Source organism: Chelon labrosus, assembly GCF_963514085.1.
Source record: "Chelon labrosus genome assembly, chromosome: 22".
NCBI classification, from domain to species: domain Eukaryota; kingdom Metazoa; phylum Chordata; class Actinopteri; order Mugiliformes; family Mugilidae; genus Chelon; species Chelon labrosus.
In genome coordinates this window covers 22,820,599-22,838,354 of record NC_140355.1, presented here as the reverse complement: position 1 = coordinate 22,838,354, position 17,756 = coordinate 22,820,599, and the positions used below count along the sequence as shown (strand labels likewise).

Here is a 17,756-nt window from a genome sequence, read left to right as displayed (position 1 = left end):
AAAATAAATACACCAGCTGTAAGAATCTAAATGTCAAGCGTGACTGAGAAAGAGAAGAAGTTTAGTTTGAAAATGGACAAAACGAAGGCAGAGATTTAGTCTAGAGTTGGTTCATTATTATTAAAAACGACCACATTAAAGACCAGAGGAGTTTAACTCATTCATTCAACCACTAGTAGAAATGATCACATGAATCAGTGATGTCTGTTCATTAGTAATGAGAGCCTTTTAAAAGATTCTGGCCTTGGAGCTGAGAACCAAACTAAACTAGAAATAGAGATGCACATAAAACAGGGCTGTTCTTGGTTCTGAAACAGCAGCAGGTAGAGATGCATTAGAGACAACAGTAACTACCATCAAGGTGGAGATCAATAAATAAATACTAAGCTTAGAGAGACTTTACAGCTTGTTCCAGTATATATATATTTCATCTCCCTAAGTTGTGACACACACAAAAACTACTGTTCTTGGTTCTGATCCAGTGGTAGGTAGAGATCCATTAGAGACAGCAGCTGCTACAATATTCTACTGACCACATGATGGCGCTGCTGATTTACAGACACACAAACTGAGATCAGATCTCAAGTGCTGGCTGGGGACGCATGTGGAGACACATTTATATTAAGACCAGGTAGATGGACAGGTGAGATCAGGTGTAGATCAAATGTCTGAAGGAGCCTCAGAGAGTACGAGCTGAATAGAAGGCGTCCCGGGCCCTTCCTCTGTTTACATGAGTCTTGTCTTTAGGATAATTAGGAACAGTTCCTGGGTGTCTCCTTTCAGATGAACCACATGCTGCGGAGAATGTTTCACAACATACTCACCAGAGAATTAATTACACTCATTATAACATTCTCTCCTCCATCCATCCATCCATCCATCCATCCATCCATCCATCCCTGTATGTCTTTATCTTTCAGACTCATGACATTAACAGACTTGAAGCCAAACGTCAAACAGTTTAGTCTGAAAATAAACAGCCAGCTGAGAGCAGGACATTACTGAGACGCTTCATAAAGGATTCAGTAAAATGAAAACGTTCATCTGGAGCGAGTGATGAATGAAGACCGTTTAGTTTTCCTCTGGAGACCGTTGAGCAATAAACTGAAACAAGCTTCACTCGTCTTAAATACACAAAATCTTTTTTATTAGACCACATTTTCAACTGTTTTCCAGAGCGAGGAGGGGACGCATGCACGAAACGAAAAAAAGCTCCGTGAGACAGAAAGAGACAATAATACTGGAAGACATGTTTGTTTTGGGGCGTCGTCTTATGTCTTCATCTCCTTCCTTCCTTGTCTCTTGTTGCAGCGCGGGACCGATTCCCAGACGGGACGCATGCATTACTGCTGCTCCCGCTGCTGAAGCTGCACCATTAACTGCACCGTTGCTGCTGCTGCTGCTGTTGTTGTTGCGGTCAGCGAGCTTTCAGAGCAAGAAGGTTAAAGTCATAAAAGGTTGTAAAGGTCAGCGATCGTCCCGTGAGCCGTGACGTCCCGGGCAGGACGTTTGTCAGAGAGCGTAAATCTCACTTTGAACTTAATGAGCTTTGGTTTAAATAAACTGCGGTCATGTGATAAAGCCTGTGAGGCCATAAAAACCAGCCAGGTTGCCTGAATTAGTCTAAACTACACGGTCAACTGAATGGATCATATGGACACAAGAATAATCCACCTGTTAAGGCTCATTTAAGACACTGCAGGACGTAGACGCTGTAGCCTACGTACGTAGCCTACGCTGGAGTCAGTCATTTATCCTTGTGTACTCGTCAGTCTGTGTTTATATGTCTTGCTGTTTGGATTCTTTGGGTTGTTAAGTTCATTTTTTATCAGATTCTTTGAGGATTTTTCTTGGCTGTTTAAAATTTAGACACATTTTTGAGTTAACAGTCACAGAATAGTGCAAATAGAGAAGTTATTGTCTTGATCGTGGGTGTTGTAAAGTGACTGGACATTATTAAGGGCTTAGATGCTGTAACCTACGTACATACGTAGCCTAAGTCGGTGCGATCCATTTATCCTTGTGCGCTCGTCAGTCTGGCCCGCTCTGTAAAAACACCACCCAAACACCTCTGAAGGCGACTGAAACTTTTGCAGAATTTTCACTGAAGACGAGTCGTAGTAGTGTTTGTATGTCCGAACATTTCTGTGGAGGTGCACGGCAGGCTACAGCGTTAGAGGCTACGTAGGCTCTAACGCTGTCGTCGTAGTTACGCAGAAACCTAAATCATAACGACATTGAGTTTTATGCTGCGTTCCAGAAAGCTGGGATGTTGGATTTATTCCATTTGGAGTGAACTAGATGCGACCTCAAAACGTTCCAGGAGAACCAAGTTGAACATAAACATGGCCGACCATGACAAGATAATATTTGTTTTGTTTCTGAAGTTAATGACACTGAGGTCTCCCAAAGTTTTTCCACCAGCAGTAGGTAATAAACTTCTCTCTGTGCTGAAAGCTAACGATGGTAGACGCTCAACAAACCTCCTCTCTGTTAGTCAGACTCATTAACGTTAGGCTACACTTCATCTAATAACTTTATGCAGAGAGATTATAGCGACATGTCCTCACGCTAAAGTCATGTTGTGTAATAGGACGAGATCTAGTATGAGCAAAACAAACAAACAGCTAATTCATTTTATAGTCTAGTAAATTATGTTTTAACATTCACGGTGTGCATCTCCATGCGCGCCGCCATCATTCTGTGACGTCAGGCTGCTGCATCTCATTAAAGTCGAGGTAGATTAATTTGCCCCGACTTCGCTAGTAGGACCTCCAGCTTCATGTGGCATCCAGAGCACGTCTTCTAGTCGGAGATCTGAAATGTCAGACCTCCCACTTTTCTGGAGCGTAGTCTACAAAAAGATGCAGTCCTTGGCGGAGGGCGGAGTTGCGCACCAACCTCGGACTTTACTCGATAATCATAAGAATGAGACAAATCTTCTTCACTAATAACTAATTTTTTTTAGGTGTGTGAGTTTAAAGTCACAGTTTGCTCAAAAAATGTTGCACAGGCAACTAAGACTCTGGAGTCTATGAAAGGGAATCCAGGACGCTCTAGTCTAAAGCCAACCAGACTCTATGCCAAAGATCAGCACAGAACAAGGACAAGAAAATGCTGCCTTTGAAAAATTAAAATTAAATATCAGACAAGAACTAATGTTGATGATTATCAGGAATGGTTTCAAAATGTACTTTTCAGTTTTGCAAAATAGAAATTAGTGGAATTAGCAAATATCTGGTTAATCTCCTTTAACAAAAACAACCATCAGACGATTATCTTAACTTTTTCTGCAAGTTTGAGATTTTGGACTTTCCTGATCGAGGCTCAACTTTGCTCAAAACTTTTTGTTGTGTTTGGAAAATTAAAAAAAAAAATCAACAATTTCATTCTCAACTGAGGAGAAAACTCAGCTCAACTTCTTTGTTGCACCATATTTATCTGGAGTCTCTCCATTGGGAACTGATTCTGCTCCTGCAACGATCTGATGGACCAATCAGATCATTTAGGGGCGGGGCTTTAAGTGGTGATGGACAGAAAAGCACAGGTAATGTTGACCAGCTTGTTAGCATGCTAATATTTGCTAATATCTGCAGCAGATCATCAGAGGCTGATGTGATTAGTTAGTTAATGTTCGGTGTGTTCACTCAGACTGGAGCATTTAAATCACTGAGTTTCCTAAAAACACCATCAATGCTGCTTGATATTGAACAATCAAATTAAATAAACACCTGTTTGTCCCGTCCTGCGTCTGAACTCCCGTCTGCCAGACCTCCACCTCCCAGACAGAGCTAGTGTTTCATACCTCCGCCCTCCGCCGGCCTTGACCCCAGGCTCTCGTCGCTGAGGGTCACGGCCGGCTCCTGTTTACCTTCTGCACAGAGGCGTCTTTCTGAGGACGTAAACAGCCCGTACATGTATGTGAACGCTGGCGTGGCCGTCCAGCTCCGTCTGGGTGCAGGAAGGTGGAGGCAGGAGCTCAGAAAGCAGCGTCTGTTCCTGCTCTCACAGAGTCTGATTCAGTCTGAGGAGGAACTTCACTGGAGGCCGTTGTTCTTTGAACGTAGATAACAGAGTTCAGCTTTAGTGGAAGGACGGCGTGTTACTGGAGCAGCAGCAGGTTGAAATTAAACTTTATTAAAGGAGCTGGATGCAAAGTTAAACTGCTTTAAAATGACGATAGCACGATCAAATGCAACCTGATAAAAGATAATGTGAAGAAAATATAATAATAGACTAGATTTAATAAATCTTATCTTAAAGGAATTCAGTAAAGTAGTGAAACTAAAACATCAGGTCGTTATAAAAGATGGAAACAATTAAAAATACAAAACTTCTTCCACACCATGAACAGTGAACAGAGACTAGGAGACATTAAGAGTCGTAGGGGAGGGGCGGCAGCATATTAACGTCTCTCTGTGTGTGTTCATAACATTAAACCAAATTCTCTTGAACCCCACCCTGGACCAGGACAAAGACCCCCTGTCCACACTCCCTGCAAATGTGGGCCACTGCTCCTGAGGCTGCAGCAGTCTGCGGTGAGTCTGAAGGATTTTAGAGCTGGAGGAAAATACGGCGACAGAGAAGACAGCTTTTATGAAGTTAATAGATATCTGTGGACATGTATGAGGTTCAAAACAGTCTAATCGGTCCAGGCGTCTAAACACGCTGGCGTAGGTAACAGCTGATCTGGATTTGATTATGAGGAATGTTTTCTCTGCATCACCTGGATCATCCTCGAGCCAATCAGAGCCATTTAATCAAAATTTACCTCCGCATCTTCTCAGATAAACATGTATGACCACATCACCACGAAGCCCCGCCCCCAAACGATCCGATTGGTGCCTGGAAAACTCTGATCACAAACATTTTTTGTGGTGGAAAGTTTATCAGGAGTCTCCTGCAAAGATCAGGACACCAGGACAAAGACCCCCTGTCCCACAAACGTCCTGCAAACGTGGACCGCTGCACCTAAACTCCACGTCCCTCAGATGACGTCTATGACGACTGTTAATCTTCTGTCCATCTCCACATTAAGCCCCGCCCCCAAATCCGATTGGACCAGTAGATCTTTGCAGGAGCAGAATCAGTTCCCAACAGAGAGACTCCAGAACAACTCTGTGCAACAAAGAATTTGTGGACGTTGGGCTGAGTTGGGCTAATTTCTCTTTTGCAAAACTCAAAAGTAAAGTCTAAAACTGTTCCTGATAATTATAAACATTAGTTCTTGTCCATTATTTAATTTGAACTTTTCAGATTCTTCATTTTCCAGGCTCAGATGTATTCCTATAATTCCTCCTTTAGTCTGGTTGCTGAATCCGTCAGACAGAATTAATCTTCCACCATGTGTCTCAGAGAGACAAACTGTCCTAGAACGATTGAAGTGACAAAACATGTCTTGGATGAACTCATCCTGTAACGTGTCTCTGCTTCATCTCACAATAAAAACACCCGACATATTTCTACATGAACCGTCCCACCCTGTTCTTCTTCAGGAACTTTAGGACACTTGAGGGAGCTCATCCTCTGCAGCTGGGTGTGGTCCACTGTTGTCCCTCTCTGAGCAGATACGGACCCTGTTTGTCATTACGGTCAAACTCTGAGGACTTGTCCCCCCGTCCTGGACGGAGATAGAGCATTCTCTCCCGGCCTCTATCTCAGCAGACACATGGGAAACAGGAGACGTACTCTGAGATAAGACAGAGACCCGGCGGCACCTTCTTCAACGGCGTCCGTCGCTGCCGGTGAGAACTCTCTGTGGGAAGAAGGTGATAGTGGCGACAAGGACGTCACGGGACAACAATGGACAGAAGTCTTTGAAGATGCTGAGCGGATGAGGACATGGTGGAAAGTGCTGGTCAGAGATGTCTGTTTGTAGAAGATTTATCAGTCAGATGTTTGGAAGAAACACAAAGGTCTTCAGCTGATGTTTGTCTGAAGATGATTCAGGACAAATGTCTGATGTTTGATGTGACCTTGAGTTTCTGGTCCCAGATAGATAAAAGAAGACAGAGCCCAGGGTCACATGAACAACATGCTCCAATTCAGGTGAGGGTTCTTAGTAGGGACGTCCCGATCAGTACCTGTGTTCACGCCTGACATCCCCTCCGCTGCTTTGGTCTTATTCATGTGATCATTTCTACTAGTGGTTGAATGAATGAGTTAAACTCCTCTTCCTCAGATCAGCCCTGTTGAGTAGGTGGTCTTTAATGTGACCCAGGACTCATTGTGTGTTCACACCACCACAGGAAGGAGGTCACATGTGTCCCAGACCACCTCCACATGTGTCCCAGACAAACTGAAGACAAACAGATTCCTGCAGCTGTCTTATCTTTATTAATTAACGCCTTGTTTTCAGTCTCAGCCTGAACACACAGGTTTTATGCCAGTACGCCCTCATGTTTTTAGAGGGAATGCAAAAAAATAAACAAAAAAGGGACTCAAGGGTCAATGTGCAGGCTTTAAATCATCAACTGAAACATGCAGCTGTGGCCTGAGGGCTGCTCCTCTAGTGTTTAGTGTAATGTGGTTAGAAACGGCCCATTACACAGCAAGAGATTAATTTAAGGAATAAACAAGAAGGATTGTTATAATATAATATAATATAATATAATATAATATAATATAATATAATATAATATAATATAATATAATAAATTATAATATCATAAATTATAATATAATATAATATAATATAATATAATATAATATAATATAATATAATATAATATAATATAATATAATATAAACTGTATCTTGATGTAATTCAGCACACATACAGCTGGGGGCGATAGTGTTCCACTTGAGGTTTTAATTGTAGTAGTAGAAGAAAAACTAAGGGAGCTCGCTCTAAGCCAATCAGAGAGCGCTTTACTGCTGCCTGGCGACCGGCGACCAATAGGAAACTTGAAATGTGAGCGCGGATAAACGGATTTGTTGTTGTTGTTGATGTCCGTCTCGTTTAGCGACAAAGAAACGTTTGGTTTAAAGATATTAAACTCCAGACAGAATGAGTCTGTCTCTGAGGTGAGTCCGTCCGTTTATTGGTTCGGTTCGGTCCATTTTAATACCGCGAAAAAAAGCTACGCTAGCTTATTGATGCTAGCGGCTGTTAGCAGCTCAACAGTGTGTGACAGCTGAACTCTGATTCCTTTGCTAGCTGACATGCTACCTTCACTTAAATGGGATGTTGCTAACTAGCTAGCTGCTTCTACTCTCATCTGATAGATTTTATTCATCTAATGAAAGATAATAAATATGCTGTGACCTCTAGATTTTAGCTGCTATACATTTTACTTACAATAATAAACCAGAGGTGGCACACCTGTGGTATTTAGGGTGTTTGTTGGTCGTTGTTTAGCTCATTTATTCCTTCATAAACTTCAAGATCAACAGCTGTTTCAGGTCGACAGAAACAAAAACACAACAAAGTCTTATTAAAGTCAGATATTGGCTTTTTCTTACTAATTGTGAGGATGTGCAGCTTTTCTTTGTCACACGTGATGATAAACTGAATATATTTGTATTTAGTTAATGGTAAACATTGGTCTAGAGGGGGGGTCCACCCTGGACAGGTCTCCAGTCTATCCCCGCTGTCATTGGTCTAGAGGGGGGGTCCACCCTGGACAGGTCTCCAGTCTATCCCAGCTGTCATTGGTCTAGAGGGGGGGTCCACCCTGGACAGGTCTCCAGTCTATCCCAGGGCTAACACAGAGAGACACTCACACCTACGGCCAATTTAGAATCACCAATGAACCTAACCAGCATGTCTTTGGACGGTGGGAGGAAGCTGGAGAACCTGGAGAGAACCCACGCAGACACAGGGAGAACATGCAGACTACACACAGAAAGGAACCAGTCGGCCTGGATGCTCTAACCTCATCCCGTCTGAGATATTCTGCCGTTAAAACATCTTTAAATTAAATGACACGTCTTTGATTTGTTGCGTCTCCTCAGAGCTGAGCTGCCCGTCGATAAAACCAAGCGTAAGAAGAGGAGGGAGCTCACTGAGGACCAGAAACATGAAATCAAAGAGGCCTTCGAGCTGTTTGACACCGACAAAGATAAAGAGATAGACTACCACGAGCTGAAGGTGAGGAATGGAGGACAACGTGTTTGTTCAGTGTTGTAACTTTTAATGAAGCTGATTTTATGCCTGAAGCGTTGATCCATCATCACATCGTACTAATACACAGAATTTACAACTTATGTGAAGGAATTCCTTCTTTATTAATGTCCATAAATTAATGTACTAGATAAATAACTGTGGCCTTACGATTCTTTAGCTGTGATTGAGAAACAGGAAGTCAGGATGGAAGGAAGTAGATCCTGACTGATCAGTATCACGGTCTCCTCCTGGCTCTAATAACAGTAGACATGTAGATTCAGGTTCCTCCATATGTGATGATAACGTCTGTTATGTTTTTCAAATAGTTGATTAATTTATTGATTATGTTTCCTGTTGGTTAATTAATCTATCATTTATATTTCCACGATGCTGATTCCTTCTCTTACTCACTAGATAATTAATAATCTTCTCCTTCTGACTGTTTTATTTAAATATGACCAGAACATAGTTTAACATTTATTTTCCACCACCACAGTTAAACCTCAACAGTTAGTGTTATTCATGTTATTTTATTAATCCTTCCTATGATTAAATAGATTTACTTCTGTCTCTATTTCTTGTACTTTTGTTGCTTAAACTATTTTATTTTATCTTATTTTACTAGATTTTTACTTTTATTGTTTCTCAGCTGTGTGGTGAATCAGTGTCTCTGTGTAATAGATCATAATCATAATCCAGGAGAATTGTGAGCAGTATAAACACAATATTCAGTGTGTCTCTAGTTTATTTCTAGATTCTGTAAATCACAGTTTACTTTTCCCTCCAGGTGGCGATGCGTGCACTCGGCTTCGAGGTGAAGAAAGTCGACGTCCTGAAGATCCTCAAGGATTACGACAGGGAGGGAAACGGAAAAATAACGTTTGAGGATTTCAACGAAGTCGGTGAGTGTTCATGAATGAACCCGACAGGACGGATGGAAGGTCTTCAGCAGCTCCATGAACGTTCTTGTTTGTTTTATTCTCCGCTCTGCAGTGACCGACCGCATCCTGGAGCGAGACCCCAAGGAGGAGATCATGAAGGCCTTCAAGCTGTTCGACGACGACGAGTCGGGAAAGATCAGCCTGAGGAACCTGAGACGAGTGGCTCGAGAGCTCGGGGAGAACATCAGCGACGAGGAGCTGCGCAGCATGATCGACGAGTTTGACGCCGACGGAGACGGTGAAAGTGAGTCGGAAAGAACGCGTTAAAGATTTAAGGAGGAAGGAAAGAAGGAACATCGTCACCTGAAAACATAAACAGAAGGCTGGGTGTTCCTCTGATTTACAGACTTTATCTCTGGTTCTGGTTTCTCTACTTCCTGCTTCTTCTCCTCTACGTGTCAGAGTTTATATTCTACCTTTTATGCCTCCACACCTTCTGACGGCTTTAGTTACAGATTCTGATTAATAATAAAAATAAAACCTGATGTGATGAGGATGGATTGATCCTGGTTTGTTTCTCCACAGTAAACCAGGAGGAGTTCATCTCCATCATGACCGGAGACTCCTGAGGAGGAGGAGGAGGAGGAGGAGGAGGAGGAGGAGGATCTTTCATCTGCTCCTGAGGACATTTCTTTTCTTTTTCTTGTTCTTCTCGTCTGAGCGGCAGAGCTTCCTGGTCTGGAGGTTTGTATCGATTCAGAACGTCGGCCACGTTCCTCGACTCATTCTGTCTCACCTGAAGACGAAGGCATCAAATAAACTGGAAGGTCGGGGGGGGGGGGGGGGGTCATGATTTAATGGATCATTATGAGTGGTTGTATTTACAGTTTTCATGTGACTGTGCTATTTATTTTGTTTTTTTACACATTAAATTGGTTCATCATGAAGTGGTTTTGTTTTGTGATGACACAACATTTCTTAGAGGAAATATTAATAATAAAAAAATTAGAGTAAACTTTATTTCTATATCACTAGACGCTTTACAGAGGCATGGAAATCAGCTTTTTTAGAAACAGTCACATAAAACAAAGTTTATAAAAATGTATTAAAACAATGAAACACTCAAATAAAAGTGTTTAAATTAGAAACCTGATCTGAAGGAACCATCTTAAATAGAAGACACGTCTGTCTCTTGTCCATCAGTCTTCCTGCTGTGTCTCCACTGACCACTAGGTGGAGCCACTTAGTCACTCTCTGCTCATTTACTAAAGTCATTCATGTCACAGTGAAGAGCAGCGCTGCATCAAATGAGCTCCAGTATATTTTATTATTTCATTTATTTCTGAGGCCAAAGTTCAGAATGACTCTGTGATAAAATGTCCCAAAATCCTCAAGAACCAAAAAATATCTCATATCAAGATTTATTCTATTAAACAATTAATACATTTTTCGTAACCAAACAAAAAATAATTGTCAGCCGCTCCTTTACTTTATAAAGAGAAATAAATAGCATTATATTAAGAACAGATTTTGTAGTCGTATCAAAAGGAAAGAATTACAAAACCAAAAAAAAAACAGTGTGATAGAAAGTCAAATTTATTCTGACAAACATTTGTAATTATTAAATCTCAAATTACAAACAATTTTCAAAGATGAGAAAGTCTGAATGTGACTCAATAAATCAAGATTTTGACATAAAGTAAGAAAGAAACTTATCTAATGCTTTAAAGAAGTTATTCTGACGGATGTGTGTCTAACTAATAAATAAATAGTAATTATAGGACCAACAATAAATGTGGAGCAGTGTCAGATAGTGAAAATACTGACACAAGATGAGGATATAAATAGTAAAATGAAAAAGTATCTTAAAAACAAAAGAAAAATCCTAGTCTAGTGTCAGTAAATCACATTTATTCTGACCAAGTTGAGGTAAAGGGTCAAATATTTGATTTTGTGAGTCAAGATTAAGACAAAAACAACCATTTTGAATCATTAAATCTCAAATTACAAACATTTTTCAAAGATAGTCTGAATGTGACTCAATAAATCAAGATTTCAACATAAAGTAAGAAACGTACTGACAGTAAGTCTCATTTCTTTTGTCCAAGTTGAGATAAAAGGTCAAACATTTGAGTCTATAAATCAAGATTAAATATTAAAAACTGAACTAAACTTTTCTCTGGAACAGTTTCCGTCCAAAACATCAGGACGTTGACGCTGCAGAGGACCGACCTCAAACCTCTCTGGGCGTATCCTGTCATTTTGTTCAGATGAAGGCCTCTGGTTGAGCCCCCCCCCCCCGCCCGTCCCTCCCGTCCTCCCGTCCTCCCGTCTCACATGATTAAGACGACTGTGGTTTGCAAACCCAATTTGCTTTGGTAATAACTTGAGCCAATCACCCAATGACAGAGTAGAGGTGGTTTTTCCTCCTTTGAAGTTTCTGGGACGGGGGGTGGTGGTGGTGTGGGAGGGGGGCATGAATGAAAGTGATGCAGTAGTAACGAGTCTGAGCCAACGCCGTCTTGTTTGTACTTTTGTGTGCTCACGCTCCGGCTGAAGGTCGACGCCGATGATCGCGGCTCGCCCTCTCTGGCTCTGGCACATGCTCAGCTGTCGGTCCAGAAATAACCGGTTCCTCCCCGGTTACAACCTCAAAGTCGCCCCCCTGTGGTTTCCACCGGTCCACACACACACACCCACACACACACAGAGTCTATTGTGTTGCTCGTAGTAATCTGTGTTGATGAGGCTGCTATAAATACTTCAGACCGGCGGCCCTCGCCACAGTCTGATTGCTCTTTGGTTTAGAGGGTAATGGCGTCGGTTAGTTAGCTCCACATTTAGAGAAAAGTTTCTACACCGGACGACTTTGAGTTCATAGTTCCTCTGGCTGCTGCAGTCAATACAGGGAACACTGTTAATGTATGTATGTGTATATAGAGGGACGCTTAAAGGCTTAAACTTCAGAAAGGTCCTGAAAGGAGATAGAACCCAAACAAACACATTAAAACAGGAATATTAGACTAAAGTGAGCCAATATTAGTTCTGAGATGTTGGTGGGTTTCCTCACATCAACTGCTTGCTTCAGGTCCTTCCACAACATTTCTATTGGATTAAGGTCAGGACTTTGACTTGGCCGTTCCTAAACATTCATCTTGTTCTTCTTTAACCGTTCTTTTGTAGAACCACTTGTGTTCTTGGTTCTCGTTGTCTTGCTGCATGACCCAGTTTCTCTTCACATTCAGCTCATGGACAGATGTCCTGACATTTTCTTTTAGAGTTCACTGGTAGAATTCAGAATTCATTGGTCCATCAATGAGGACAAGCCGTCCTGGTCCAGATGCAGCAGAACAGGCCTTTAAAGTTATTTACTGTCAGTTTTTTTCCTCAACAGACTCAATAGCGGACTCTAAACATCTTGTTTCATCTCGTGTATGACTACTGTTACTCTTCTGTCCGTCACCAAATTAAGCCCCGCCCCCGAGCGATGTGATTGGCGCGTCAGATCTTTGCAGGAGCAGAATCAGTTCCCAACAGAAGGACTCCAGACAAATATTCCACCACTAAATTTTGGACTTTCGGGCTGACTTCCAGCCTCGTACTGCAAACATTTGTGTTTTATCACATTTTAAAACAGCCCAGTGAACTTCAGTGTGATGCCAACAACCAAACCAGCTTCTTAAGTGGAAGAATTTAGAAACATTATGTGAAAACTTTATGTAAAAGCAACAATAATAAACTCTAAAAATGACCTAATACAAAGAAGTCTTAAATATATATATATTTTTAAAAGAAAGTATTTAATATATAAAAAGTAAATCTCGCAGGAATACGTATCTTTCCTGCGAGATTTACAGATTCACAGCTTTATTAGTAAATATTAATATTAATACAGAATAAAGGATTATGATTAAAAGTCTGATTTATGGCATAAAAAAAGTACATTTTACATGTCTTTAATTTTTATTTAGTAACTGAATAATGACGAGAGTAAGACAGAAAGTAAATAATTTAAATTTAAAGTATTTTAGCTACACAGTTTGCCCACCAGGGGGCAGTAGTTCAGTATGTAGCTTGATCGTAATTGTAAAAACACAAAACAAGAAACAAAGCTTCACCAGCGTATATTAAGATGAGTCTGATAAAAAATTCTCAGCCTAAATTCTTTTGTTAACAAATTTTTTTTTAGACTTTTATTTTTATTTATTTTTTAATTCAGTCCCGGTCTAGTACCTTTCAGACGCTCCCTTGCTTGAAAATACATAAAGAGAAAAGGTTTTATAGAATAAATTCAGTTATTGCTTTTATATATTTATTTATTTATTAGTTTATTCTTAAACATAAACCATTAAGTTTTTTTCACAGATACAAACACAGGAAACAAATTCCTTCTCAGGTTTACGTTTCCGTGTTTCTCATCGGGACCAGAGTTCAGGTCGCGTGTCCACCTGTCAGTCATTAGGCCAACTATGCCGACCATGTGACAACACTTGACCTTTGACCCCGACTGGGACCAGGGAACGTGGGAGGAAAGACTGTTGGTAACTGAATAATGATAAGAATGAGACTGAAAGAAAATTGCCTCTTAGTTATGTTTGTGAGGTAAAAAGTGTGAGAATTTGTTTTACAACCAAATCTTATTTGATTTTTGGTTTTAATTTCATAATTTTGACTGAGTGGAAATTTCGAAATTAAAAGTATGAGATAAGAAATTATTAGATAAAAAATTCAAAATTTTATGATGTAAAAAAGTAAAAATTCTGACTAAATACTCAAGATTATTACAAAACTGTAAAAAATGTGAAACCTAAAACCACATTCTGACATTAAATTTTGAGACGTAGATTAAAAATAAATGTCATTTTTTTGACCATTTTTTATAATTATATATAAATAAATTAAAAATAAATATATTTTATTGGCAGTGTTGAGCCTCCGTAGGTCTACGCTGCATTAAGATGCCTCATCTTGATCCGTCCATCTCATTCGTATTTCCTCCGCTACCCTAAACGACGATTAAAGAATTTCTCATTTCGTCTTTTCGTCGCGTGTCGACCGGACATGTGACACCGGTGTCCTGGTGGCAGCTGTGACCTTTGACCCCCGCCCGTAAGAGTGGCCTCAACCGGCGTGGCCGCCACCGCCGCGGAGTGGAGCGGAGCTACGCTGTAAAATGATCGGCATCTCAAGCAGCTCATCTGTCTTCAGCTGACATTTTATAGATTTAGTCAACTAAAAACATTCGACTGTATTTTTATTTAAATCTTATAACGTCTCTAACGTTTAAACCAGCTCCTCCAAAGTAAGATAAATAGAATTACAACTAAAACAAAAGATGAATATTATGGATTTTTTTGAGTCTTGGTCATGCAAACATTTTTACTATTGTCTGACAGCTTCAAACTAAACGGCCAATCAGATCGTCTGTGGGCGGGGCTTTATGTGGTGATGGACAGAACAGTAACAGTAGTCATACATGTTATCTGAGGGACGTGGAGTTGAATTCATTTAAAACAAAATGGCCGCCGTCAGGCTAGTAGTTTCCTAACGTGTCAAATTATCTTCTGACAACTTTATATTTATTAAAAACTTAAATATCAACTAGAGAAACATGACGGTGCACTGTTCACCCTCCATCAGCCCCGACCACGTGAACAAAACTTTATATCTGAGCAGAATTCAGCCAGAAATGACGTCAATCATGAACAGAGATGACATAGAATAAAATATTTTTCATTAACTATCTGACAGCAGAGGGAGTCGACTCCCCCCATGGAGGAGGAGGAGGAGGAGGAGGAGGAGGAGGTGGGACAGACATGGGGAGGGAATGCCTCCAGACATGCAGTGGATCGTGGGGTATGCCCGGCAGTTGGGTGAGGACGGATTGGTTTACACCCGCTCATGGCTTTCATGGTAACTTTATATCTGGGACATCCCGGCTTCATCCAGGCTTCATCCCGGCTTCATCCCGGCCCACGCTGCTCTGCTCCGCTCCACTAAACAACAAAACTCCTCCTGAAGTCTGATGTTCTGATCATAACACAGACAGAGACGTAATGATAGTTGTTCTCTGCACACATCTGCTTCTCTTTAGCTCAAAGCTTCTGACTTGTTTATGTTTCTCCAACACCTCCTGAAGCGTCCGTCTACACAGACACAGAGCGGCGACGACGTTTTCTTTATGTCTCTTGTGTTTTTATTGGAAACTACACGGAAATACTGAAACTACACCTTTAATAATACAAAAACTAGATCACCTGAACCCTGATATATAATAATAATAACTAATATCAGATCCATTTGCCACTTCATTAGGTACACCAGTGAAGTCGTTCTAATCTAAATAATGTTGAGTTGATGTAGAACCAGAGTCAGAAAGGTAAAGGATGGAGTTAAACTGATTAAATTAAAAGTGTTAATGTTATTGAGTCTAGCCCACTGACTAGTATGTCAAAATATTAGGAACACATGTCAGTACAACACAAATAGAACTACAAACCGTTATTAACAGAGGTTTCTTTGCTCTCAGTGAGTGAAAGAGACGTTAAAGCTTGTTCGAAAATACATATCCTCAAGTCATGACAACGGTGACCTTTATTAGTTGCTAGTGTACCTAATGAACTGGCCAGTGAGTGTACATTTTAATTATAAGTGCTCAATAATGATCTAATGGCCTTTATTTACATTTATTAACAGAGATTCTTTGCTCTGAGTGAGAGAGAGAGACATTAAAGCTTGTTCTAAAATTACGTATCATCTCCCCAAGTCATGACAACGGTTCACTAGAACCTTCATGAAGACAAGACTTAGTGTACCTAATGAACTGGCCGGTGAGTGTACATGCTTTAAAATGCATCAATCACTAAAGAACTTTATCAACGAAGTGGTTCTGCTGCTGTGGAGCACCAAATCTACTGGAAATAGAACAGAAGAAGAAGAAGTCCTGCTTTTATAGAGAAGAAGACGACCAAGATGTTTTCTTTCTCGGGAGCCTCAACACCTCTGATACTAACGGTCATATCTGTTATTTTATTTTAAATCGAACCAGTTATTAAACGTTTTAAATTCATTTCTGAGACACTCTGAGCCTCCGTGCTACATATTCCACTGTAGGTCAGTGAGTTTCAGGCCCTGAGGAGCTGGTGATGGAGAGGAACCAGCTGAAGCATAAAAGGATTATTCCACCTGAAAATAAATTTTGTGCATGAGTTCTCTCTCACAACACGGCGAGAGGCCGCCGCCAGCGTTCCTGCCTCCGAGGAATGTGCGAAATGTTCCGGTGTGTTAAATCGATGTGTTTTAATTTCCCCACCGTTGGTTAGAATCCATCCTTCACCTCCTCCTGAAAAAGAAATATTCTGTTCATTCAACCCAAGCCCTCCTCCTCCTCCTCTCTGCACCGTTTAGAGCGGAGGAAATGAAAGGAGGTGTGGAGGAGGAGGAAAGGCCAACTGTGATTGTTTGGACTTCATGAAGAACAACAGAATCTGAGTCAGAGCAGATGTTTGGAGGTTTAAACTAACTCCAGCTACGATCGCCACAGTTTTATGACATTTATGAATCATTTATGCATTTTTTGATTAGTGCTCTTGCAAATACATTTCCTTTGGTCCAGACAACGAAGATCAGAATTAATTATGTAATTTAAGACGTTTGTGCATGAAAATCTAAATTAAACAGTTTCATAAGCTCCACCTCCTCCATGTTAGTGGGCGGGACTTGGGGCAAACTAAAACACTAGAATACACATCAAGATGGCGCCGCCCGTATCCCCGGGAAAAATGGAGTCAGTTTGACCAATGAGAGGAAGTGGAGACGTGTTGTACATATTTATATACAGTCTATGTTTACTACTAGTTGTCAAAAACTCTAACCTGAAAGATACAACAACCTCACCAACAAAATAGTTTGAAGAAAAGTTTATCTGGAGTCTCTCCGTTGGGAACTGATTCTGCTCCTGCAAAGATCTGCTGGGCCACTCAGATGGTTTGTGGGCGGGGCTATACTGATTGGTTGGAGGTCTCTTTTTTTTTTTTGGAACACGCCTCATAATTAAATCCAGATGTTTCCAGACTCATAATGATTCTAATCTCTACACCAGGCTCGGGGCGTGTTTGTTTTGTGGTTTTCAGTCGTGCTCTTGTGCCAGTATCGGATGGATTCATGGATCACGATGAAACCCGGCCCCTCTTCCTGCCTCTGCTCGGGGGCTGACAGGAGGGGACAGCTGAGGGTAATCCTCCTCCAGGCAGATGCTCTGAGCGCTGATATCTAGGACATGCTGCCAGGTTTCATCTCTCTCTCTCTCTCTCTGTAATGTGTAGAGCCGATGGTCTTTGGGGCAGTAATCCTGGGCTCTTACCCCGAGGCCCATAGAGGCCCCTGAGTGTCAGCAACACATTTTTCTCCGCCCCACCACCAGCAGCAGCACACTGGCAGCATCAGTGACACCTCGCAGCTAAATATACCTCGAGTGGCAACGACAGGTGAGTCGTCCACAGACTGGGACGCTGGAGGTCACAGGGTGTGAGATACTGACGGGTGTGGGGGGGTTGTGGGGGTGTTGTGGGCGTTTTGGGGCGTGTAGACTACCGCCACCGCCGCTCAGACAGAGCTCAGATCTGAAACGCTACCCAGCTCTGGGTCCCCCCTCTCTTCTAAGCCAGCTGGTCTGGCTTAACTTCCTTTCTTTAATTCACTTTGTTTTTTTGCTTCATTTTATTTAAAGAAAAACTAAAAAAATAAATCGTCCCGTCTTGTTTGATACA

General features: G+C 41.3%; 1 protein-coding gene across 1 annotated transcript; it reads left to right on the top strand.

The window, feature by feature from the left end:
* Nucleotides 1-6,900: 6,900 nt before the first annotated feature.
* Nucleotides 6,901-9,924, top strand: cetn3 (centrin 3). The gene is made up of 5 exons (XM_084571924.1): nt 6,901-7,026; nt 7,957-8,092; nt 8,895-9,009; nt 9,101-9,292; nt 9,574-9,924. The coding sequence occupies exons 1-5, from the start codon at nt 7,010-7,012 to the stop codon at nt 9,615-9,617; spliced, it is 504 nt and encodes a 167-aa protein (XP_084428050.1). The 5' UTR covers nt 6,901-7,009; the 3' UTR covers nt 9,618-9,924.
* Nucleotides 9,925-17,756: the final 7,832 nt, after the last annotated feature.

Excerpts from the sequence above, each read along its gene's own strand:
- cetn3 (XM_084571924.1), top strand. Across the intron at positions 8,093-8,894 it reads TAGACTACCACGAGCTGAAG|GTGGCGATGCGTGCACTCGG; the intron begins GTGAGGAATGGA and ends TTTTCCCTCCAG. Across the intron at positions 9,293-9,573 it reads CGCCGACGGAGACGGTGAAA|TAAACCAGGAGGAGTTCATC; the intron begins GTGAGTCGGAAA and ends GTTTCTCCACAG.